Consider the following 26,883-nt stretch of genomic DNA (forward strand, 5'->3'; position numbering starts at 1 on the left):
CGGCATGTGGGATCTTCCGGGATCGGGGCACGAACCCGTGTCCCCTGCATCGGCAGGCGGACTCTCAACCACTGCGCCACCAGGGAAGCCCCTGGTATGGTATTTTTAAATAAAAACTGAATCTATATATTTGTATATCTTATGTAAAATGTAAATTGATTGTGGCACTTAATTTACTAAATACATGATGGTTTCTTTTTATTTATATATATACATGATATTTCATTTCAGAAGCAAAATCTAGAACAGCAAAATATGTTTATATTCTAGGTTAAGAGAATTCTAATAAATAAAAGCTCTTTGTGTATAAGTGCGTGTGTGTGTGTGTGTGTGTGTGTATTCACATATATACTCATTTCATTTTGGAAGATCTAATTTGACTAACATCTTAACCTGCATATTAAAAGGTTCTATTAACTAGGAATATATTGTTTAAAAGTTGGATTGCTTTTGTTGATAAAGCTGATATTAGGATATAGTACTGCTAAAAATTATATAGGTTGTTATCTATTTATGAACTTCACACGAAGTGGCTACATAAGTATTAGTGACTTTATCAAATTGATCCTGGCACTGAATTCTAATAGATTTGTGATCCTTGGAACAGTAAGTGATTTTGATCTAATTATAAAGGAAAAACAAGCCAAGTAATTTTGCTGAGTACTAATCTACCTTCTTGTGAACAACCTTAGCAGAAATATCAAGTCTTGACACTTTTTCTAAGAGGTGTTTTACCCAAGAAATTTCTAAAAGAATATATAATCAACAAGTATAAACTCCTCTGTTGTGTGCACTACACCATGCTAAGGACTGTATGGAATACAGAGGTGTTTAAACCAGAGCCACGCTTCTTCAGCATCTCTGAATGTATTTTGAAAGAAAAGACACACACATGGAGCGGTTGGATAACAAGCCAACACGTAATAAAGTGCTAAACTGCGTGGTACAGACAAGTGCAAAAGGAATTAGCAGTATGCGGATACACACCATGGTTGCACTGCCTTGCCTATGCTGTGTTATTTAGAGGATTATTCAGACTAGAGCCAAAGATGATTAAGATCTGGGCACCTTGGCTGGATGTTCTATGGGTGAATGTTTTTGTATTATTTAAATCTTCCAGCTAGAAGAAGATTGGAATCACTGTCTGTTTCTCTTTAGCTCTTATAGCCTCTGGGATATTTACAGAAGGATCAGTTATACACATACCTGAACAAGTTTGGTGGCAGTGTCTAAAAGTATGACTCATGATCCTTTTGGGGCAGATGGAAAAACTTCTATAAGTTAGGAGTAAGAAAGTTATACAAAATTTGAAAAACTTTAGTCTAGGGCTTGAGGAAAAAAACCCAGCATACCTAAGTATAAAATACATTTTAATTAAATAGTTAGCAAACTAATCACTGTTTTGTATCTCTTACACATCTACTGAACACTCATAAAATTTCTCCCAAATTTCAGTTGCACAAAATTTTCCTTGTGCTGTTAGAATTCTATTTGGCATATCTTCCCCTCTAGAGGGTAATGTACCTCATCATAATTAGGCTTTTTTTTTTTGGATAGGCACTCTAGGAATCAGTCACTGAATTATACATCTTGACTGATGTGTTCACTTATTTTGTTTGGGGAAGAGGGAGGTGGATAATTAATTGCCCTATTGTGGAGAAGAAAAATGCAGGTATGTTGAACTTTGCTCTATCCAAAGGTATCCAAAAATTCAACTAGAAGGAGGAACAAGAAGGAGTACTAGAAATGTTCTAGAAAAATATTCCTGATTATAAGTGGAAAAAGATAATATTCTATATAATTTTATCTTGAATAATTATTCAGTTGGATACATTATTGCTCTAATTTTATAAAAATATAGTTTCCTTGAAGCTAAAATTTCCATTGCTGATTTTGAAGTTCATTTGAACATCAATAATTAAAAAGTGAACAATGCTCCAAGCCCTCTAAGGGCTACATGCTCCAGATCCCTAGGAAGGGTTAACGAGCCATGGCCAACCAGGAAGACAAGCTGTGCTAAGGAAATGGAGCTCTCAGCGATGCCATTCAATCTGTCCACGGCCTTAAGTTGTCATGATAAAGATTAACTACTCTCCTTAGAGTACAGAGGGAACTGATTTTTATTTGAAGCAGTTCTCTGAGATCATAGGCCCAGCTTAGAGGGTTGAAAGTCTGTGCTGAGCCAGGCTGCACCTTCTATTCACTGCTTAAATACTCAGCACCTGGATGCACTCTGGGTCAGGTGAGTCCATAGATGGCTACGCTGTGCTTAGCTATTAATGGAATGTGAGAGTTCAGAGCATTCCTGCCCTTCTTTCCATAGCCTGGGATGTACGGTGCAAAGCCCAGCCCTCAGCATTCTCTGCAGCTTTTAGTTTGCACAACAACCATAGCACTCTCAAGAATAAACGGGATCAAAGGGCAATCTACATCAAGTGAGAGCTCTTTCACAGGTATCACAGGGGCAACTGAAATTACCGGAGAGTCTCTCAAATGACGGAGGCGACAATGGGAGAACATGGAGGCTCACCACCTTATTTGTACCCCTTAAGAATATGTATACCTAGATGCTAATTGATGCTAATTGGGTCTTTCCGGGATTGGGTATTTTAAAATCTGTGTTTTATGTGCTTTGCTTAAATACTTATAGAAACTCATCCCCTTAATACTGAAAGATGCCATGGAGTTTGCAACTGTTGAATTTCAATTGCCTTATGAATCCAAGGGTTTTACTCATAGAGACTATTAATGAACATGGTTAATGAGGTTGTGCTATTGTGGAAAAAACTGAAGCAAAGAGGAGTAAAGGGGTTGGCATAGTGAATGGAAGAATTTGAACCGGAACACTTAGCTAAGTGAGATATTTCAAGTATAATGTGTGAGTATCTGTTTAGAGGTAGAACAACCAGCCCAGGTAAATTTTAATAAAAGTGAAGGAGCTGTCAGTTTATTTAGACTAATATGCTTGAATATTTGTAACTATAACTTGGTACAAGTATTTAATGCATGATACTGAATTGTGACAAGTATGTATTTGTAAGGAAAGACCCCTATGCCAAAGATACAGTTGTTGTTAATTTACCTGAAAGATGTAAGAAATGCATTTTTCAGGATTGATAAAATTTTAAAAGCCTAGTCACTTATTCCATTGTCAGCTTAATGCTGTTTAAGAGCACAAGTTTTACTCTTTACTTTTAAATGACTACTGCTTTATAGAGCTCCTCTTTTCTTAATCTAGGGCAATCCAGTGCTCATTTGGCCCTGGATAGTAGGAGAGAAAGGTTTCAAATACCATCAGGTCAATTGTTTTTGCCATCAGAGAGTTAAGAGTAATGATGGACTCAATGTAAATTAAAGCCTCCATAGATGAAAATTAGGAATATCTGATTAAATAACTTGCACAGATTAAACTTTTGGAGGGGAGTGTGAGTGGGTGAAGTACAGAATGGCAAAGGGGCCACTGTATGGATGGCTTCTCTCTCCTCTCCCTCCGTCCTCCTCTCGCTCCTTCCTTCTCACTAAATCATCTCCATTAAGTGTCTTGAATACTTTGTAGAATGAGGTGGGATATAAATAAATTAACTAGAAACTTCATAACTGAAATATGACAAGTCTTGAGAGATTCAGTGTATCCTCTGGCAGTATCTCAGAATCGCAACTTTCTTTTTAGAAGGGATAGGCTCCCTGTGGCAAGTTACACTTCACTTTCTCCTCTCACCTCTTAGGACAACCCTAAGATTCCCATCAAGATTCTACTTTAACTACTGGTTTAAACTCCATGATCGAATATCAGTTAATACGATGTTATTTCAGAGTCGAATTGTCTTTCACTGAGTTCTCTGTGTCATCCCTGTTTCTAAATGCCACAGATTATAAAGAAATATGTAAAAGATTAGGTTCTTAGCAATGATTCTAATCTTTAAAAAATAAAGCCAAGTTTGGCACTCCATATCCAGAATGTAAATTCCTTGTAATATATATGAAAGGTCATTAGATCAATACTGAAAACCAGACCAATATTAGGTTTCTCCATGATACTCTGATATTGAGTATTAACTCTGACCTGAGGTGCTTGCAAGAATGAAAGAGATGGAAGTGGAGTCTGCATGCCATATACAGATACAGCTATTTTAAATACAATACCTATGATGAGTTATGCGTCATTGTCACCTAGCAATTGAATATTTTCTTACTCCTGCTCCACTGTCATTGTCTTAGTCCAACACCATTATCTCTCACCTAGTCTTCTTCAATAACTTCCTTTGCTTCGTCCCAGCTTACTGGACATATATTCACTACCAAATGTGAAATAGATAGCTAGTGGGAAGCAGCCACATAGCACAGGGAGATCAGCTCAGTGCTTTGTGATCACCTAGAGGGGTGGGATAGGGAGGGTGGAAGGGAGACGCAAGAGGGAGGAGATGGGGGGATATATGTAGCTGTATAGCTGATTCACTTTGTTATACAGTAGCAACTAACACACCATTGTAAAGCAATTATACCCCAATAAAGATGTTAAAAAAAAAACAACTTCCTTGCTTCCAACTTGCCCCTCTACAATCAATTCTCCATATATATCAACTAGAGTCATCCTTTAAAGATGTAAAGATCATGCCCACTTAAAAACCTTGGACAGCTTCCACTGCAGTGCCATAAAATCCAGCACCTAGCCTGGCCCTTGATCTGTGTGATCCTCACTTCTCTGACCTCATCTTTTATACTCTCCCCCTCAATGACTGCTCTACAGCCACACTGGCTTTCCTTCACATTATAAAATGTGCCAAGCTCTTTCCAAATTTAGGAATTTATACATGCTTTTGCCTCTTCTAGTGTGTTCCCTGACTTCCATCCCCACCCAGTCCCCATGACTAGCATCTTATTTTTCTAGAGTTCATTGGCTTAAACATCACCTTTGCAGAGGGTCCTTCTATAAGCAATTTGCCAAAAATGTTCCATCTCTAATTAGAGCTCACATTTGTTTTCTTTAGTATTTTTTTTAGAACTTATAATTTGTAATTGTATATTTATCTGTTGATATGGTAGTACTAATATTTTTAAATACTTCCCAGTTTATGTTTCTTTATCAGGCTTTCTCTCTCTGCCCCCAATCTGCCTTCTAGATCCAGAAAGTAAAAAAGAGAACAGGTACTTGACCTTTTTAGTGAGTCAGCAGACTTGGAAATGAAGCTTGGAGGAGAGAGAGGGTTATCTGTTGGGCTGGCTAAAAAGTGCCTTTGATTTTTAAGTAAAAATAAAAGACACATTTTTCATTTTCACCAATAACTTTATTGAACACTGTATTCACCCTCTTATTCCACTACCTTCTGCCATTTTTCAGGCAACTTAATAATTCCATCTTCCCAAAACTTATCTTTTTGAGCAAAGTACTGTTCCAGGTATCTTTCACAGTCTTCCAGGGAATTGAAATATTTTCCATTAAGAGAATTTTGTAAAGACCAAAATAAATGGAAATCTGAAGGCACAATGTCTGTTGAATACAGCAGATGAATCAGAACTTCCCATCCAAGCTGTAACAGTTTTTGCCTGGTCATCAAAGAAACATGCACTCTTTCGTTAACCTGATGGAAGATTATGCATTTTCTGTTGACTAATTCTGGACTCTTTTTCTCGAGTGCTGCTTTCAGCTGGTCTAACTGGGAGCAGTACTTGTTGGAATTAATCGTTTGGTTTTCCGGAAGGAGCTCTTAATACAGGATTCTCTTCCAATCCCACCATATATACATCACCTTCTTTGAAGACCGGCCTTTGGTGTGGAAGGTAGTGGTTTATTTCACTTGCCCCACGATCTTTTCCATTCCACGTTATTGTATAGTACCCACTTTTCATCACCCATCACAATTTGTTTTAAAAACGGAATGTTTTCATTACGTTTAAAGAGAGAATTGCATGAGGAAACACAGTCAAGAAGGTTTTTCTCGCTTAACTTATGTGGAACCCAAACATAAAAGCGATTAACATAACCAAGCTGGTGCAAATGATTTTCAACACTTGATTTGGACATTTTGAGTATGTCAGCTATCTCCTGTGTGGTATAACGTCAACTATTCTCAATTAATGTCTCGATTCGATCACTATCAACTTCACCTGGTCTACCCGACCCTGGAGCATCCTCCAGCGAGAAATCTCCAGCATGAAACTTCACAAACCACTTTTGACACATTCGATCAGTCATAGCACCTTCTTCATACATTGCACAAGTCTTTTTTTGCGTTTCAGTTGCATTTTTACCTTTCTTGAAATAATAAAGCATAATATGCTGAAAATGTTGCTTTTTTCCCTTCCACCTTCAGTATTAAAATGGCTACACCAATTTTGATAAGTTTTTTTTATAATGCACGCTGATGTGACAGCTCTCACATACAATCTAACAAAATTGTTTTGAATGAAGTTAAAGACAACTAAGTGCTACTAGAGCCACCTTACGGAAAAAAACGAACGAATCTTTTAGCCCACCCAACAGACTCCTTTAACTCCTTGTTAGCTTGCTAAATGCCAGGTATGAGCAACTAAATCTATAGTTCTATATAAGGATAGTCTAATAAAAAAAGAGGAATTGAAGAGAAACTCAACTCCTTCTAAGCCCCGGGCAAGTGTAGGAAGAAGAGACCTTAACAGATAGAGGTAGGAGGATGAAGATGTTGGATATTTAGGTCTTGAAACCTCTGTAGGCCTCCGTTAGATTAGGTGTGGGTGACACCAAGCACAGGGAGCAACTGCCCACTCCTCCCAATTTGGCAGGATGGCAAGGAGATCACTGAGCAGGGGATCCCCCACATTGACATGGATACCCAGCATCATGAATAGGGTAGGATGGCATGTCCAGACAGAGAACATGTAGCTTGCACTTCTAAGCCTCCTTTGTTTCCTGTGTAGAGTGACATTTTGTTGAAGGCTGGAGATTCAGCCAAGGAGCATCCTGTGGGCATGCAACAGAAACAGGAAGGGATTTCCTGGGCCTTGTCAGCAGATATGGGACATGATGCCGTCTCAGAGGCCTGCAGCTAGAGAGAGAAAAGCGGGGACCAGTTCAGGGAGAAGGGCCAAAAGAACAGGTTAAAGGGATCATAGACTGCAGAGAGCAGCCGATGCCTGCAGGATGGACCAGACCAGTCACTCCTTATGGAATTCCTCATCATTCCATTCTGAGACTAGAGAAGGAGGGCACAGTGGGGTCCAAAGGATCCTTCACTGTGCCAGTACAACTCACAAAAGACTTTCACCCAACATAAATCCTGATACCACCTTGGAGAGGAAGACAGAGGGAGTAGGAATAGCCTAAAGATAAGAGAGACTGAGTTATTATCCATAAAAGACTGAGGATGACCTAAAAAGGGCGGTTTAAAATATTGGAATGGGCTAGGTTATAAATGGCATTGTACTAATTTTCTTCTACTAGGTGGGGCTTTGAGAATTAGTTACAGAACTATAAAAGAGCTACATTTTCCCCCTGCTCCTATGAGTTGTAGTGGATAAATTTTGTCTCCCTCTTACGTTTGCTATATATATCGTATGAGGACAGGAGTCACACTGCCACATCTCTTGCTCTTGATATACTGCTCATATATAGTAAGTGTCCAACAAATCTTTGCTGAGTGAATGAATGAACATTAGTCAAGAGTTCTGCACAGACATTTCTTAGACAACCGTTAAGGAAAAGAGAATGTTCAACCAGCTATTTATGTCTAGGAGAACTGAGTCTCTTAATTAACCTGGCAGTGTAATGAAGAGTAAAAGCTTTAGAATTGGGTCTGATTTCTACCTCTGGTTCTGCCACTAAATATCTGTGTGGCTTGGAGTAAATCTTAGATTTTGTTTCAGATATCAGTGTATGAATGTAAAATTTAATCTCAGCTTCTTCAGTAATTTTTATAGCTGTTAGTTTCCTAATGGGTTCAGTAAACATTTTTCAACCATCTATTTACTATCTATTTATTTAGATTAATAACTGTTGAATGTCAGCTTTTCAGAAGGAAGATGTTTTCTAATAAACGTAGTTATATTGCCAGCCACTATTATATAAGAAACAAAAGCTTTTGTTCTGGTTCAGTTATATTAATTATGGAAAACTGGCAATAACTCAAATTCTTTTCCTTCTGAAATGACCTTACCTGGGTTATCAGTAATGGCTACCTAGTGATATCCGATCACTATTTACTTTGTGTCCTTACCCACATATCCAGGTGGAATTTAATGACCCAGTGCTGGGCTCAAGAACCTGACCAAAGACCTACTTTCCATAAGATTCAAGAACAGCTTCAGTTATTCAGAAATTTTTCCTTAAATAGTATTTCTCAATGCAGAGGAGAAACAAACCCCAGTGGAGTCATAAATGAAGCCTTTGAAGGTAAGTTTGATTCTTCTTCAGAATTTTTGGGTTTTCTCTACAGTGTGAACTGAATAAGGTTAAAATGGGATGTATGTGGAAGACATCTTACAGTGCGTAAGAAGAATAATATACTGGCACCATCCTCATAATCAAGTATTTATTGTACTTCTCTTTGAAAATAATTTTGATTTGTTCATTAAATTAAAAAAAAGAATAATGGTATGGCCCCTGGATTTATAATTTAAGATAGTAAGGATGAGAATTAACATTTTAGACTATATTTTCATGAGGCCTGTTCTCTCTGCCCTCCACCCCTCATGCCAGTTTGTACCTCAGTGGCAGAGTTGAGTTAATTATAGTTGATGGTACATTATTGTCATTGGTCTATGCAAGACTTATCTTTCATTTGTTTGTTTAGTCCCTTTATCTCCATATTCCTCTCCTGTTCTATTTCCTCCCTCCACCTGCCAGGCAGCCATACTAATGTCTTTAATGTGTATCTTTTAATTTGTTGTATATTGTATGCATGGATACTATCATGTTATGTAATGTTTCTTTTCTTTCTTTTTCATTAAGTACTGTGTTTTTAAGAGTCATCCATTTTGCTATGTATATGTCTAATCTGGTACTTTTAACTGCTATTTAGTTTGCTATGATTATTGTAGTGGGTCACACCTTGCTAAGGTCTACTGTGATTCCACTACAGTATTTTGGTAGTAAAACACAGTAGTCACTTAACTCATTTCCAAAATCAGATTTACAATACATTTGCCTAATTGGCTGCAGAAAAATAAATTTAAAAATGATCCTTTCCAGCTGCTCTTAAACTTCATCCCATTATTAAAAGTTCATAGGACCCTTTGTTTTTTTTCAAATGCAAACATTATTGCTTAGATATAGACCTGGCAAGATGGACCATGACTCAGAATCCCTCAGAAATTAAGACTCTCTGTCTCTGCACTGATTGATTACACAATGGCTGATGGTTGCCCTGGAGTCATCTCTCTACAGTGAGACCTTCACCTTGAGTGATGCACTTGACGAATAATAGCAGGGAAAAATATGAAGCCCAAGGACAAATATCTGCTTGTCTTGTTTGCTGTGTTTCTTACTATACATTTTGAGTAACTTTGGATCCATGACATGAATGGAGATAAGACTCTGATCATGAGACTTCTTTAACACAAACAGCTAAGTGACAGATTGGAAAGGGCTGTACTTGCTTTGAGCATGCATCCTGATCCTCATCAGAATAAGCCTTGTTAATAATCTCACATTGGCTCTACCTGCCTTCTCATCATGGAACCGAGCTGATTCTAGGAGTGCCAATGGTTGAGCCCTTAGGAGTTATAACTGCAAGGCAACCCCATTTTTCTGGAGGGTTCTATACATGTACTTGACTGTGTGAAGATCACTCAGGTTAAGAAAAAACATACCTATAAGCCATTCTACATACAATAAAATCCTTCTCATTTTCTAAACGTTTGCTTGATGTATTCCTTTGAATGAATTTTTGAGAAAATTTAAAAAATTATTTCAACAGATACCTGTTGACTTTTGTGCAAGACCTAGAATAGTGGTAAGCGCCTGAATTTAGAGAAGAGAGAAGAATGGGATGCTTTAAAGAAAGAGGCAAGAATATTTCTTTCCCTTGAGAAACTAGAGTCAGTTTCTTTAATCTTGTATGTAATGTTTAGTAGTGAGCTGTTCTTCTACTGGTGATTTTGAAAGTTGTCCTTGTCATAGGACTGTGTCTCTATCCACAGGAAAGGTGAGTGTCACCAGTCCACTACTGAATAATACTGTTTTGCTCAAGCCATTTGAATCTGCCCCTGCTTGGCCTGGTTCTTTATGGTTGTAACTTCACATATGGAAACCTTAGAGGAACAACAATCTGGGGTGGTTTGCCAATATGTAAAATGAAATCTTTTGTTCCTGAGGTAGATGAATGGCAGTAAGTGGGTTGAGTTGATTGCACAGATGTCTGAAAGGCAAGCAGAACATGGTTTTGCTTACTGGGCCCTGAAAGCATGATTTCCTTACTAAATCACTTCTCTGATCTCTAGAAAGCAAAGCTTAACTACTAAGCCTCTGATTCAGATTTTCTTGTGAATATCATTTTTGTGGGCTTTATAAAATGAAACACAATCATCATCTTTTTAAAGGTTTAAAAAAGAATTTTTATGTTATTTTACAATCAAAAAAGTGATTCCTGATCCTTTCCGAATTTTCTTCTAACTTTCCTAGTAATTAATCTCTGTAATAGTTCTTGCTATATTATTTTTATAACTGTATTTAAAGATCTTTATTAGAAAAGTAATTTATGTTTATTGTTTAAAAAACATATAAAAGTATCTAAGCAGTGTAAAAAGTTAGTCTCTTCCTTCTTCCCTGTCCTTACTCCCCGTGCTAGCCATTGTTTGTGATTTGATTATATACTTCCAGATATTTTATATGCATATACAACCATTTACAGATATGTTCATTTGTGTATGTTTGTATACATACACACTGGCTGGTAGTCTAGAGGAATGAGTGAGATGTAGATTCTCTGGTCAGTTCTCCATCATTTTTCTTTTTTTTTTTTTTAACAAATGAGCTTATTTTTGAAGATTTGGTGAGCAGATGATTTTAAACTACATCTTCTGCCAGAAGCCAGGAGGCATTCACTTGCCATTGAGAGGGAATTCATGTTCTGTGGGAGTCCTGAGGCAGCATGCCAAACCTACACTGTATGGCAGAGGGAGAGTCAATAAAAGCCACTGAGAGGTTAATCCTAAACTGAGTCCTGCAGGGGGGTGAGAGTAAGGTATCTCAGGAGAGAAGGAGCAGTATGTAGGAAGTCAGGGAATAATAGAGAATGGGGGTTCACAGAACTGCAGGTAGTTTATCACACTTGACGGTGGGAAATGGCAAGTGATGAAACTGGAGGAACAGTGGTCACACTAATCACATAAGAAATGAAAATTAATGAAAGCTGAAATAATGAATGGTGACAGGTATAGAAAGAAGGATATGGGAACCAGACTTACCACAGGGGTAGATGCTAGAGGATTTGGCATCTAATTGGGTGAAGAAGAGAGAGGAGACGATGGTGAATCCCAGTGATTTGAGAAACTAGGTGCAAAGCCATGCTCTTCCCAAAGGCGGGGGCACAGGTGGAGGAACAGCTTTATGCATGTTTGGTTTGAGGTGAATGTGGGAGAAATGAAGAAGCCCAGTATTCAGTTGGAAATACAGGTAGTTGAAGTCAAGGGTGTCATTGAGGTTATTCAATTAAAGTGTATAGAATTAGAAGAGAAGTAAACAGTGGATGGGACCCAGAAAACAGCCAATATATGAGGGACTGACAAAGAAAGATGATGGGCAGGCACTGAGAAGAAGTCAGAAAGGGAAGAGGAAGGCTGTCATGGAAATCCAAAGGAGAGAGGCTCACAGACTTGAGAGTGGTCAAATGCTGCAGAGATAAAGAGTTCCACAGGGTTGCGAGGAATTTACAGTTGACTTGTGTTGTATTTTAAAATTCAACTCCTTGCTCACGGAAGCCTTTCCTTCTAATGTGTACAGACATTCTATATAAAAATTATGGAGGCTGTCATAATGGGTGTTAGAGGGCCTGAGAGCTTAGTTTTACCTTAGGGTCTACCAGAAGTCTCCATGAACCCTTAAGAAAATCTTTTCACAATGTAGCATTACCTAGTTCATCTATGAGACCGAGGTAACAGTACATATAGAGAACAAAACTCTTTTTGTTAATGGCTTTTAATTGCAGTATTAGTTAACTTTATTTTAGCACTTTTTTATATATCACTTGTGCTATGTGGGTTAACTCATTAAATCCTCACAATAGCCCTATGAAGTGGGCATTATAATATTACCATTTTACAGCTGAAAAGATTGAGGTTAGTAAATTGCCCATGGTCATCCTGCTGAATGGGGCTGGAGTAGGACTCTATTCTAGAGCCTTTGCTCTCATCCTTCACAGAGACATGGCTATGGTTAGAAAACTGCTCCCACACTCTCCCCACTTTGTTTTCTTTGGTATGCTGATTTATTTAGGTGCTAAGTTGTTGAAAGACTGAATTAAAATTCTAAATAACATTAAAAAAATAGAGAAGCAGACATAATGAGGCAGAATAAGGATGCAGGAAGAGGTTAGGAAGAGGTTAACAGGGAATATAATCAAACTCTGATAATTTAGATAGAAACAAGTAATTCTGTGCCATGACAGATATAGAATTTTGGTACAAGAGAAATTCACATTCTGAGATTTACAATGAATGTAAATCCTGATGATAAGGAATGGAAAGAGATATGGGGATCACCAAAAATTTTGATAATTCGATGTGACTGAACAAAAGTGGTAGAGAAGAGAGAAGAAATAGAATGAAAAGCAGAGTTTGCATATTTGCAAAGGATAGAAATTATGGAACAGTCTCTTCAAGGCAAGCCTAAACTTAAATACCTTTTAAGTAAAAGAGAATGTATTTAATAATAGTTTGCTGCTTTGCAGACTGGTGGGGATACTTAACAAAACTGTAAGAAGTCTTCTTTGTTATTGTCGGAGGTATGTAAGAAGAGAGGAAAGCCACTGGGAGGACTTTTTTGAAAAAAAAAAAGGCATTAGGATTTCAGGGAGCAATAATACCATGCCTATGCTATGGTCCTACTGACCTAATGGGGTGGAGAGGGGATAGAGAGAGAAGATTAGTAACATATCTGGGGATCTAGTAAAAATATCCCAGTGACTTCATCCAAACATTTGTGTAAACATCACCTCATCAGTCCCAGAGAGTTCTACAGGAAACAAATCTAAATGCTCTTCTGCTGTTCTAAACATAGCCAGTCAGCCAGCATATGTCTTGTCTGTAAATATCCTGTCTTACTTGGAAGTCTTTATTTTAATATTTCCCTCTTAAACCAAGGGTTGCCAAGTGCATGCCATCTTTGCTCAGGATCTCTCTCTGCTTTAAGGACCTGCAGGTTTTCTATACAGTAGTTTTTAAACCAAAATAAACAACCCCCCCCATCTCTCATAATTACGCAATAAGAAAATGTACTAATTGCTGAAAGCTTGCCAGGGTCAAGTTACTAAATATTGCCCTAAGTACTATGAACCAATGAAATAGTTAGCTAATGATTTTTCTTTGACATATTGCACCAGAATTTGTAAAAAGAATTTATTTGCCTTATGTAAAAGATTTTTTTCCAAATAACTCAATATAGGCAAAAAATTAAATCATGTTTCAGTAGAAAGTTTCCCAATATGCTATTTAATGGACTAAATGTATGGCAGTGTAGCAGCTGATAACATGAGTAGCTAGACCTATATTGTAGGTGTACATTTTTGTTGAGATTCTAGACTCCTTTAGCCTAATTTCTTTAAGCCCTTCAGGAATATCATCCTAATTTCCTCAGTAATCTGGGCTGCTGGGCAATTTAAAGTTAAATACCCTATTTCCTGCTATCATTTTTCAATATTTCTATTGCTATTATCTTGCATAACAAGTTATTCTTATGAGTTTCTCAATGGCTGTAAGTACATATTGACAATAATCATAACAGTTGGATCCTTCCATAGATATTCAGCATTTAGGCACTAACCAAACCTGACATCTGATAAACTTATTTCTGTGGGGGAGATATTTTACAACACTATCTGACTATTTGTGTGGTTTGAAATATACTAGAATGATGTTTGAACAATGAAGAGGAACATGGGGTGATGCCCAAGAACCTGTGAGCCTGTAGCTCGGCCTTCTTGCTCTTCAGCAGTGGGGGAGGGCCTGAAAATGAAATAAACACCTAATAAGACAGAGCAAGGACAGTGATTCACATGCTTCTTTCTTTGTAGTTCAGGTTTGGAACTTGGTAATAGGTAGATCCGTTAAATTCCATCAGGGAATAATAGATGCAATGGTGCTTCCCTTAGTTCTTTGAAATTATTTAAAATTTCCCCATATTTCAATTTAAATAAATCCAGCCTGGGTGTAGGTCAGGGCTAAGCACAGAAGCTTGGCAGCCTGGCAGGCCTCACCCACACATTTGGGTGCTCTTGTGCTGGAAGTAGGATGAGGAGAAAGGGAAGGACCTGCGTCTACTGACTAGAATGTTTCTGATTTGTAAAACGTGATGCTGTATGAAAGGACAGTAATATTTCCGACTGTAAATTTTTCATCCAGGTAGTAACACCCAGAGATTGGAAAACATTGATAAAAAGCAAATAATTCCCACAATATACATTTGCATATTTATCTTGTTGATTCCCTAGAATTTTGCGGAATGTTTCAGAAACCCTGCAATTAGGTTTCAACAAGAATTCTTACACTTTTCTAAGTAAGAAGGTTAGCCTCTAAGTAGAGAAAGACAAAATAATATGAGCACAATTGTGAAGAAGGTCAAACTACCCTCTGGCTGCCCATCTTTCTACTGCCACGCCCACCTCACACACATGTGTGTCTGGAGTCAGTGCCTCTCAAGGACTCCTGCAGGGCACACTGCCCACCACCTTCTTGTCACACAGCACGGCAGCTCCACTCTCCCCTCAGGGAGGTGAACATGAGGACACAGACTACAGCCAGACAGTTTAGGTTCAAATTCTAGTTGTGTGACCTTGGGAAAATTGCTAAACTCCTCTGTCCTCAATTTCCTCATCTGTTAAATGGAGATAGTGCCAGTACTGACTTAATAGGAGAAGAATGAGTTAATATATGCATATCACTTGGAACAGTGCCTGGTACGTACTCTGTAAGTATTAATAACAACAATTATTATATTTCATATCAGTGCTTATCACCACCTGACATAAATTTAGTTTTGCACTAGTTTATCGTCTGTCTCTCCCCATTAGAATGTAAACCCCAAATAGCAACAAATGTGTTTTGTTCACTGCTGTATCATCAATACCTAGGACACAGCCTGGTGTGCAGTAGGCATGCAATAAATATTAGCTTAATAAATTATTAAATTACTTTATCTAAAGAAATACATCTTTAAAGGTAGGTATTTTAGCTGATGTGGCAAGATGAAAGGGTAAGCACTTCACACAAAAAGGGCTGCCCTAGGGCCACTTAATTCCTGTCACAAAGACCATGACCTGGGCCTCCCTGGTGGCGCAGTGGTTGGGAGTCCACCTGCCGATGCAGGGGATGCGGGTTCGTGCCCCGGTCTGGGGGGATCCCATGTGCCGCGGAGCGGCTGGGCCCGTGAGCCATGGCCGCTGGGCCTGCGCGTCCGGAGCCTGTGCTCCGCAACGGGAGAGGCCACAACAGTGAGAGGCCCGCATACCGCAAAAAGAAAAAAAAAAAAAAAAAAAAAAAAAGACCATGACCTGTTTCACCTGTTATGGCAGAGTTAATCACCTCTGTGCTCTCATCACTTTATGTATTCCTTTCTTATATACGCACACATGACCTTCCATGGTACTATTTCCGCTTTCCTACTAGACTGCAGTAGCGTCAAGGACAGGGAAAATGTCTTGGACTTTTGTGTTCCCTTAGTGGTCATCATAAATATTTGCTGAACCAATGGTAAGGCTGGTGTTGTTCTAATTCTCATACAGCCTGGATATTACAGATAAAGGAAACCAAACAGACGCTAGAATAACTTTTGTATTTTTTTTCACAGATGAAGATGGTCATATGATTTGTTTGAATTCAGATGACATTATGTCAACTGCTTTACTGGAAACCAAGAACCAAGAAGGGTTAAACTATGTGGTACTGGCTACAGAATGCAGACAAGGTGAAGCAAATTCTGAGGGTCCTCTAAGCTTCAAGGCATTTGAATCTTGTGGTCTGAGGAAAGAAGAGAAGGAATCACATGCAGACAAAGACATCTGCCAAGAAAAACAAGTGGCTTACTGCCCTCCTGGCAAGGCTGAAGGCCTGAACTATGCCTGTCTCACTCACAGTGGATATGGAGATGGGTCTGATTAATAGCTCTGTTTGGGAAATGCAGAGTTGAGAGAAACACTCCTCCCATTAAGTAGTCACTGAAAGAAAGCCTAGTAGAATGATAGATGTTGTGGGTGGTGGTCTATGACTCTGAATTAACACAGGGAAGTTCCTGAGTTCTCATCTTGGCCCCAAGAGCCATTTGGTTTTAGTTGTGACAATCCCCATACCAACTGTCTAACCTTCAGCAGAATTCTGAGGTGAACCTTTGAGCATCTGGGAAAACTTAGAAAGACTCATGAGTCTGGAAATGAAACTGTGATCCCTCACCCTGAGGTCCCTTAGGCCACTGCCCACCCTTCAGTCTGGGCTGTAAGAGAAACATCTTAGTTAGGTGGTTAAAGACTAAACACTTATGTTTAGGGACCTGAAGGAGGAGGATAAGAAGTGTGCTCAAGGGGCCAAATGAACAACAGATTATCCCAAAAGGGACAAAGGAAGTGACTAAATAACTCTACACATACAGAAGGAACTAGCACCTATGACACGAGAAGTCATTTGGAAAGCTATTACTACAATAAAATATTGTCCTTAATGACTACTCTAAAATACTTTGTATTTTGGAGACTTGGAACAGCAGCTTCGGTCATAATGACAATAGGACCATGAAGGTCTCTACGTCCTAAAGTTTAGCATTCCACGATCTTTGGGTCATATAAAAATTACTCTGTGACTTGTGTGCTGTGACAGAAATTAGCTAATATAAAGATGGTTTTTGTTTGCCATATCTTTTATACATAACATACTTAGGATTACATTTACTATCCAAGTGTCCTTAAAATTAAACATAAATGATTATATAATGTTAATTCAAGCTGTGTGATTTCTAGCAACCATACAAAATAATAAACACCTAAATGAGAACTATTAAAAATTAAATGAGAGCACCTAAATGAGAGAAATTTAAAAATTGCTGCCGAGAAACACTCTGATTTAAAGCCAGTCATTTTTTTGCAGTTACCCATTTAAATCTGAAAGCCTCAAATGCTCTAATAGCAACACCAGTGAAAGTATTGTGTGTTACTTCGTTGCAGTATTACAGGAGGTTCACGAGCTATAAGGAACACTGTGATCATAACATTTGCTAAAAACTACTGTGGAAGAGGAACACACATGTTTTCACCGTGGATCATTTAGTTCATTTTAAAATTTGCCTACTGCCTGAGAACCTGCACAGATGATAGACTGTATGATGAGGAACACAGGGAGGTCAATGTGTCAATTCTGTGGTGAACAGCCCCCAAGTAAAGGTCCAGGATTTATGGCCACTCTGCCACATCTGTCATCTCATTGAACAAGGCAGAATATTTTCCCTCTGATCTTTTGACTTTCTAATGGGCACTGATCATTCTTTTTGTTAGCCCAGCATATGATGCCCCTTCCTGTGTTGGGGAATTCCTCTACCATTATATTCTGAGTGGGAGCTATGCTCCATTTGCTTCCCCAAGATCTCTCACAGTAAGAAGGCAGGCAAGGGACCCTAGCCCCTACCACTCAGACACAGCCACCACAGGCTTCTAATTGAGAGCGAAGGAAGCAAAGAAATAGGAACCACAGTGAGTCGTCCCTGCTGATGGTGGCAACTGCAGTTGGTCTAGCTCCCAGAATGCAGTGTCCAGGGCCAGGAGAGTCGGCAGAGCAAGTCTGGAGCCTGGTGCCTCTGGCAGCTTGGGAGGCCAGAGTGGCCTGGTTCTGCTGTCTGCTTCTGGCCGGGCTCCCTGTTCCATAGCCTCTGAGTTGGGTTCTCAAGCCCTCCCAGGGATTCTGTGACTTATCTCCATAGCCTTTCCCCCACCCTGTATTTACATTTATTGATTCAATCCTTTAATAATTTATTCAACACATAGTTACTACATGCCACGTTCTGTTCCAAGCACTAGAAATACAGCAATGAACAAAACAAAATCCTTGCCTATATGGAGTGTAGTTCACCTACTATAACTACTAGTGTAGTTCACAGTACTGAGCACTTGGCCAGGTAGCAGTTTCAAAAATAAAGAAAATGGGTAACATGGAGTGTGGTCATCTACAAACACTGGCATTAACAGTTCATCCTGTCCTGGGAGAAGCAAAAGAAATGAGAGATAGGGAAGAGCAGACAGTAGAGGGTCTTAGTGCTAAACCACAGAAATTGAATTTCATTCTGTAGTAGATGAGTCATCAAAGCTTTTTTAAAATTATACTCCATAGCCTGTTAATAAATGTTTTTCTTTTAAATCAGCCAGAGTCAGTTTCTGTTTCTTGCAACCATGACTTTTGCGCTGCCAGTGCCACAGACCTTTATTTTGGAATACACAAAGGGATTAGAAGCATATAGAAGAATTCGATTTTCAGTACAATACATTTGCATTACAACCTGGACAATAGAGAAATTTACAGAATAGCTGAGGGGAACAGCCCGTAAAATATCATGTTTCAGCTAGGATACAGGTGCAAATTAGTAGTCTTTTTTTTATAATTCATAATGAATAATATTGGTAGAAATATTTAATGCAACATAAAATAGACAGTGGCTGAAATCTCACAGGTAAACTTATTATAGATGAAAGTAATTGATAAAAATACAAATGGCTGGTAATACTGAAAACCATGTAAGTTAATTCTGGAAAAATTAGATTTTGTAATCAAGAGGGAAAAAATTGGCAATGGCTAAAATTGGCACTTGTTAAAATATGTTCTTCACTAAAAATTAACAGAAGAATAAACCTTATTGATAAATTTTTTATCTGCAAAATACGACCTGGGAATGTTAGACTTGAGAGAAATAATGGCTCCCAGAGGCAGAGTTATAATTGGTATGAATGAAACAAAACAATACAAAAGCCGATCAATAAATCTAACCTTCATTTTAAATTGTTCAAGGAAAAGAAATAATCCATAAAATTATTATGGTTTAACATTGCCAGTTGAACAAAATTTACCTGGATAAAATTAATGTGTTGCTATAATTTTGTTGAAAATGCTTTATTCAAAATGTCCTGGAGAAAAGAGCCTGTCCCTGGTCTCAGATACCCTCTGTGTTGCTTACCCATCCTGGTTTTCCCTGGCCTATTGGAATGTTCTCACCTATTCTTCTCTGCTTATCTAAATTCCAGTCTTCCTTTAGGATCAGCTCATATTCCAACTTTTTGGAAAGGCTTGTCCCTAACTCCCTCCTCTCTCACTTCTCAGAATTACTGTTGCCCTTGTCTTTATATCTCATTTGCTGGCAACCATATGTATTTCTATTCTATTTCTATGTATTTTATCTACTCGAATAAATTGGAAGCTTTCCGAAGACAGGGTGATGTCTTTTAAGACTTTACACCTTTAATCTAAAGTAAGTATTCATACTTAATAGATGAATTGGCTTTCTCATCATCCTTTTCCAACACACTTCACAAGTCTTCACTTTTAGCTCATGGAAGGGATGCCAGATGATTGGTCTACTGTCAAGAGGGACTCAAGAGGATTCTTTAGATCCTGAGTTATCTCTTGAGACCTAGACATATTATAGAAGTTGGTGGACTGCTTTGAGGTTCAGATCAAACTTAGGTGAGGCCTGAAATTCTGAAAGCCCTTGAAATGATGGTAAAGGATGTTAAAGGAGGCAAAAAGTTATTTTATCATTAGCATTTCTCCCATCTTAAACCCAACTTTTATCCTCAGATAGCCTTATGGATGTGGAATAAATGTCATAAATTTTAAGTTATCCTTGACTTCTCTTTGACCTTCTCTCTTTGGTAAAGAGGAGCCCATCCAATTTTGCTTTTTGCAGTGGTCAAGGCTATGGGGTGCCCAAACCAGAAGACCTATCCCAATCCGTCTAGAACTTTTCACAATTAGAAGAATCAAGGGGACAAAATATACAACCCAAACTCCATTGTATATATTTTAGAATATTTCCTTCCAGGTTTTTTTTTTTCTTCCCCATGTGAGCTTATTTTCATGGCTGGAGTAGTTGTATTTCTCTTGTTTTTTTTTTTTTTTTTTTTTCACTTACTTTATTGCATAAGCTTTCCCCCTTATCATTAAAAATTCTTTGTGAATGTTTCTAATGACTGCATACATCCCTTAGGATGAATATACTGCTGTTTAGTGTTCCCATGTAGATTCATTCACTCATTCATAAATATTTATTGAATGCTTACTACACAGGAAGCATTATTATAGATGCTAGGAATAGAGCAATAAACAAAGCTAAGTCTTTGCCTTGATGGAGGCCACATTCTAACATTCTATCAATAGATGGGGAAGAAGACATGGTAAATAAAAAACAAAAATATATTTGACAATACATTATAAGAATCATACCCCATGATCAAGTGGGATTTATTCCAGGTTGCAAAGATGGTTCAAACATCCACAAATGAGTCAGTGTGATACACTGCATTAACAAAATGAAGGATAAACATCATATGATCTCAGTAGATCATCTCAGTAGATGCAGGAAAAGCATTTGACAAAATTCAGCATCCATTTATGATAATAACTCTCAACAAAGTGGGTATAGAGGGAAGGTATCTCAATATAATAGACTGTACATGAGGAGCTCACAGCTAACATCATACTCAACGTGAAAAGCTAAAAGCTTTTCCTCTGAGATCAGGAACAAGACAAGGATGTCCACTCTCACAACTTCTATTCAATATACTATTTGAAGTCCTAGCAAGAGTAATTAGGCAAGAAAAAGAAATAAAAAGCATCCAAATTGAGAAAGAAGGGGGCTTCCCTGGTGGCACAATGGTTGAGAGTCCGCCTGCCAATGCAGGGGACACAGGTTTGTGCCCTGGTTGGGGAAGATCCCACATGCTGCGGAGAGGCTGGGTCCGTGAGCCATGGCTGCTGCGCCTGCGCGTCTGGAGCCTGTGCTCCGCAACGGGAGAGGCCACAACAGTGAGAGGCCCATGTACCACAAAAAAAAAAATTGAGAAAGAAGAAGTAAAACTGTCACTATTTGCAAATAATATGACATTATATACAGAAAACTCTAAAGACTCCATCAAAAAACTATTAGAACTAATAAACAAATTCAGTAAAGCTGCAGGATACAAATCAATATACAAAAGTCTGTTGCCTTACTTTACATTAATAATGAGCTATCAGAAAGAGAAATTAAGAACACAACCCCATTTACAATTGCAACAAAAAGAATAAAATACCTTGGAATAAATCTAACCAAGGAGGTGAAAGAACTATATTTTGAAAGCGATAAGATAGTAATGAATAAAACTGAAGAAGACACAAAGACCCTGAATAGCCAAAGCAATCTTGAGAAAGGAGAATGAAGCTGGAGACATCATGCTTCCTGATTTCAAACTATATTACAAAACTATAGAATTAAAACAGTAGTAGTATTGATATAAAACAGACACATAGATTAATGGAAGAGAATAGAGAACCCAGAAATAAACCCATGCATGTATCATCAATTAACTCATGACAAAATATGGAGGCAAAATGTACAATGGGGAAAGGATAGTCCCTTCAATAAATGGCATTGGGAAAATTGGACAGCCACATACAAAAGAATAAAACTGGATTGCTATCTTATACATAACTCCCTTTAGTTAACAAAAGTTAACTTAAAATGGATTAAAGGCTTGAATATAAGACCTGAAACCTTAAAACTTCTAGAAGAAAACACAGGTGGTAAGCTCCCTGACGTATGTCTTGGCAATGATGTTTTGAATCTGACACCAAAAACAAAAGCAACAAAAGCAAAAATAAACAAGTGGACCTGCATGTAACTAAAAAGCTTTTGCAGAGCAAAAACAAAAAAAAATCGACAAAATTAAAAGGCAATCTACTGGATGTGAGAAAATAATTGCAAATCATAAATCTGATAAGGGGCTAGTAGCCCAAATATACAAAGAATTCATATAGCTCAATAGCAATTAAAAAAAAAGGGAGGGAAGGAGGGGAGAGTGGTAGTGGGGGTTAGACCATACAGGCCATGGTAGGGACTTTTTACCTGATAGGAAGACACTAGGGAATTTTGAACATACGAGAGACATGATTTGACTTTGGTTTTAAAAGGATCATTCCAGAGCCCATGTGAAGAAGGGACTGAGAGTAGGGTGGGGCAGAAAGGTAGAAACAGGAAAATCAATTAGAAAGTTATGATAATTAACCACAAGATGATGACTGCTTGGCAGGGAAGGTGATGAAATAGCAGTGAAAGTGATGAAAGTGGTTGATTCTGTGTTTCTTTTGAAGGTTTTGCTGATGGATTAGATATGGAGTACAAGGGAAGAAAAGATTAAGATTTTTAATCTGAGCAGTGGGAAGAATGGAAGTTACCACTTATCAGATGGGAAAGACTGAAGGAGAGATGATTTATTTTGAGAGGCAAGATGGCCATTAGAGGTTCGGTTTAGGATATGTTAGTTTTGAGATGATTTTTAGAGATCTAAGTGAGAGGCTGACTATGCAGTGGGAGAGGGGATTAAGGAGAGGGTTCAGGCTGGAGAGTTGTCTGTATATAGATAAGGCTGAGACTAGCCATGAGACTGGTCCAGCTCAACCAGGGGTGTGTATAAGAAAGAAGGTCCAAGGACTGAGGCCAAAATCATTCCATGTTTAGACATTAGGGAGCTGAGGAGAGACTACCAAAGAAGAGTGAGAAGGAGGGGTCAGAAAAGTAGCATGAAAATCAAGAGTGCATGGAATCCTGGAAGCCGAATGAACAAAGTGTTTGAAGAAGGATGGAATTATGAACTGTGTCAAATATTATTGACAGGTAGGTAACCATATGTCTTAATTTGCCTGGGATAGTTCCAGTTTATGCCTTTGTCCTGGATTATTACCAGTGTCCCTTTCACACTTATAAGTGATCTTGTTCAGACCATAAATTATATGGTCCCCTGCGGTGGACACGGAGGTGTGCTATTTAGATCATCTTTCAAGAGAACCTGCTTTGGGGAGCACGGCTAATTGACACCTCCAGCTGCTGTACCTTCAGATCTACTGTGATATTCATGCCAGGTCATGCTTCCCTTGGGCCATTTCCAGCCACTGACTAAACACAGGGGAGTACCAGGAATGGACCATTCCTGCCTGATCTGGACATTATTTGGCCACCAACAGGCCATTTTGACTTGGGGACTGACTCTCTATCAGTCTGGCTGAGACTTTCCCAGAACTGCACTGTAATCTCAGGCTTTCCCTATCCAATCCTCCCTTCTCTCTCTTCTTAACAGGTGTCAGGCCTGCATTGCAATCTGAAGGCTTTTTTCACCTACGCTTTGTCTCTCCCCCTTTATCCTTCCCAGGCCTTTCTCCCAACAAATCATTTGCACATCTATTCCTCTTGGCATCTGTTTCTTTGAGGCCCTTAACTAATACAGATAGTACCAGGAATGGCCCAAGAAAACAGGTAGTGAGATGGGATTTGGGGTCTGGCTTACTCATCACCCAAGTGGCTAAGAGGACCTCAGCATGAGTGATAGATACGTGGGGCACAGACAGTCCTGGGCACAACGTGGCAGCCTAAATGCTACGGATTTCACCAGTGGTGAACAAGAAAAATATCCCATGGAGGGGAACACCTTTGCCAATGTGATGATTCAGGCCTTTGAAAGATACAGAGGTGATGATGCCTATGAGAACAGTGGAACTCGCTGGCTGTTTCCCTCAGAACAGTTGTACTGATTCCCTGCAGAAGGATCATGAGAAATTAAGGGTATGTAGCAAATAAAGGCTAATTGTGAGAGCTAGAAGGTGTCTCTGATAGGTTAAAAAGAGGCACTTATAAACTGTAGAGTAAGAGTAGACACAACTGAGGGGCAAGCCCCGCACGTGATAGTCAAAGTAGGTCTGTTGAGAAAACCTGTGACCCTGAAACCCTGGATGGGGGCAACTGGATGGATGCCCCCAAGGAATTTGGCTCAGCTGACCCCTCTCATCCCTCACTGCTTGTCGAGATGGTTCATACCTCTAACGTAAGAGCTAGCACTTTCTCTGTACAGGGAGATACTCCTGTGGCCTCTCCCCAGCAAGGCAACAGGAGCCCCCTTGGGAGCTGCATCTACCTCTGCTGGAGACTGCCAGGTTGATAACCAGGGTTAAATCCCAGCCTAACCTGACTTGGGATATGCTGGGTCTGATAAAGAAGGAAAGAGGGGCTTCCCTGGTGGCGCAGTGGTTGAGAATCTGCCTGCCGATGCAGGGGATACAGGTTCGAGCCCTGGTCCAGGAAGATCCCACATGCCGTGGAGCAGCTGGGCCCATGAGCCATGGCCGCTGAGCCTGCGCGTCTGGAGCCTGTGCTCCGCAACAAGAGAGGCCATCATAGTGAGAGGCCTGCGCACCGCGATGAAGAGTGGCCCCCGCTTGCCACAACTAGAGAAAGCCCTCGCACAGAAACGAAGACACAACACAGCAAAAATAAATAAATTAATTAAAACTCCTACCCCCAACATCTTCTTAAAAAAAAAAAAAAAAAAAGAAGGAAAGAGATTACATCTCAAAGGAGCTCTAAGAATTAGCTAACATCTAATGGTGGGAGCCAGGGGAGTAGTGCTGGGATTACATTCGGAGGGTACATGAGTAAGGGGGTGAGAAGGTAAGACTGGATACGCAGGAATTCATTCACTCAGTGGGATTTCCTGGAACATGAAATTTTAACATCTTGGAAAAGACCCAAGGCAAACTTTCAGCTAGGGTAGCCTTGGAAGCTTGGAGAAAACAAAGGCCCATGCTGAGATGCCCTGTCAGATGGGAGAGGAAGGAATAAAAAGACTGAGGGAAATGGGCATGCTGGCATGGACATATTATGTGAGGCCAGAAGACCCATCAAAGGACACACTAAGGGCATTAGGAACAGGCTGATGAGAGGGGTGCCTCACTGAGCATCACTAAGCAGCTCAGTAATGGCCTCCTCTGCAGGCCATCCACATCTGGGCTCGTTAAAATCTATGGACATGACACAGCCCTGAAATAATAGATACCAGATGGCTGCACTTGACTAGTAGAAGCCAGGGGACCCCCATCACCATGATGATGGAGAAGCTTGAGCATAGGGAGTTGTGGAGATGGTTAATAAAGCATGTTGTGCCCAGGGCAAAACAGAAGGGCAGCAGTGCTTACCATTTACAATCAGAGGAAGGCAAAAATGGAGGAGTTAGGAGGCTGATGTGGTCACATGAATAAAAATCACCATTGTACAGACCTGTAACCCATTGACTGAAGAAGTGGACAGGTCCTAGGACAGAACCTGTAACACCATCACGGTATATACTATGATGATTCCACCACAGGGCACTGTGGCCATTTATTCCAGTACTGTGCACTGGGAATCCCCAGACATTTCAGACTATTAGACACAGGATCTGAGTTGACATTGGTATCTAGAGACCTGAAGCATCATCATAGCCCCTTTGTTAAGGTGGGGTTTATGGAGCCAGGTATTAAATTGAGCCCTGGCTAAAGGCCAACCTACAGTGTGTCCACCGGGTCCATGACCCCACTGGTGGTGGTGGGGTCACACATTTATACACTCTATAAATGTGTAATAGGGGTTGACATACTTGGTGGTTGAATCACTGGATCCTTGGCCTGTGGGGTAAAATATATCATGGTGTGGAAGGCCAGGCGGAAACCTCTGGAACTGCTGCCCTCCTCTCTTCCCTCCCCTAGCCAAGATAGTAAGTCAAAAATAAAATAGGATCCTGGGGAATTACAATGATTAGTGCCAGCATTTATGTTCGAAAGGTCACAGGGTTCATGGTTTCTGTCACACCTCCTTTTTTTTTTTTTTTTTTTTTTTGTGGTACGTGGGCCTCTCACTGCTGTGGCCTCTCCCGTTGTGGAGCACAGGCTCCAGACGTGCAGGCTCAGTGGCCATGGCTCATGGGCCCAGCCGCTCCGTGGCACGTGGGATCCTCCCGGACCGGGGCACGAACCCGTGTCCCCCGCACCGGCAGGCGGACTCTCAACCACTGCGCCACCAGGGAAGCCTGTCACACCTCCTTTTAATTCACCAGAGCTTCTGCAGAAACCACATGGATCCTGGAGAATGGCTGTAGTGTAGCATGAGTTAAATCAAATAGTAGCCCAACTGCAGCTGCTATGCCAGGTGTAGTATCTTTGTTAGAACATATTAATAAGGCCTCAAGTGCATGGTATATGTCTTGACCTCTGCTTATCGGAGGATCTTCACTGATATATCACCCTATTGATGAGACAAGTAAAAGGTTACTGAGAGCTGATCTTCAGGTTTATACAGAGCTAACTGATGACCTTGACAAGTGTGTATGTAGTGGAAGCTAAGCTAGAGTGGGTACAAGAGAAAATGGAAAAGTAAGTGGAGAGAGCAAGAGGATGACTCATTTAAGGCTTGCTGCCATTTAAAGGGAGCAGAGAAATGAGTTAGTAACTAAAAGGAGACAGGGTCAAAGAAGGTTGCTTTTTTTTTTTTTAAGGCAGGAAATATTGCAGCCTGTTTTATATTAATGGGAATGATCCAGTAGAGAGGGAGAAATGATGATGCAGGAAAAGAGAGGACAATTGTTGAAGGGATGTCCTTGAGCAGAAGACAGAGATTGAGGATCAGGATACAAGTACAGAAAAAGGATATTTGACACTGCCTCCTAAAAGTGA

At 39.6% G+C, this 26,883-nt stretch overlaps 1 protein-coding gene across 2 annotated transcripts in view; it reads left to right on the forward strand.

Moving 5' to 3' along the window:
- The window catches only part of ROS1 (ROS proto-oncogene 1, receptor tyrosine kinase), a 122,886-nt gene extending 104,367 nt beyond the window's left edge, over window positions 1–18,519 (forward strand). For both annotated transcript variants that reach the window (XM_082633991.1, XM_082633992.1), the window contains exons 43-44: window positions 8,202–8,365; window positions 15,974–18,519. In XM_082633991.1, the coding sequence (XP_082490117.1) occupies window positions 8,202–8,365; window positions 15,974–16,284 (475 nt within the window). In that variant the 3' untranslated portion in view covers window positions 16,285–18,519. The remainder of the gene's footprint in view (window positions 1–8,201; window positions 8,366–15,973) is intronic.
- The last annotated feature ends 8,364 nt before the right edge of the window (window positions 18,520–26,883 follow it).

This window comes from Mesoplodon mirus (genome assembly GCF_964341445.2).
Source record: "Mesoplodon mirus genome assembly, chromosome: 10".
NCBI lineage: Eukaryota > Metazoa > Chordata > Mammalia > Artiodactyla > Ziphiidae > Mesoplodon > Mesoplodon mirus.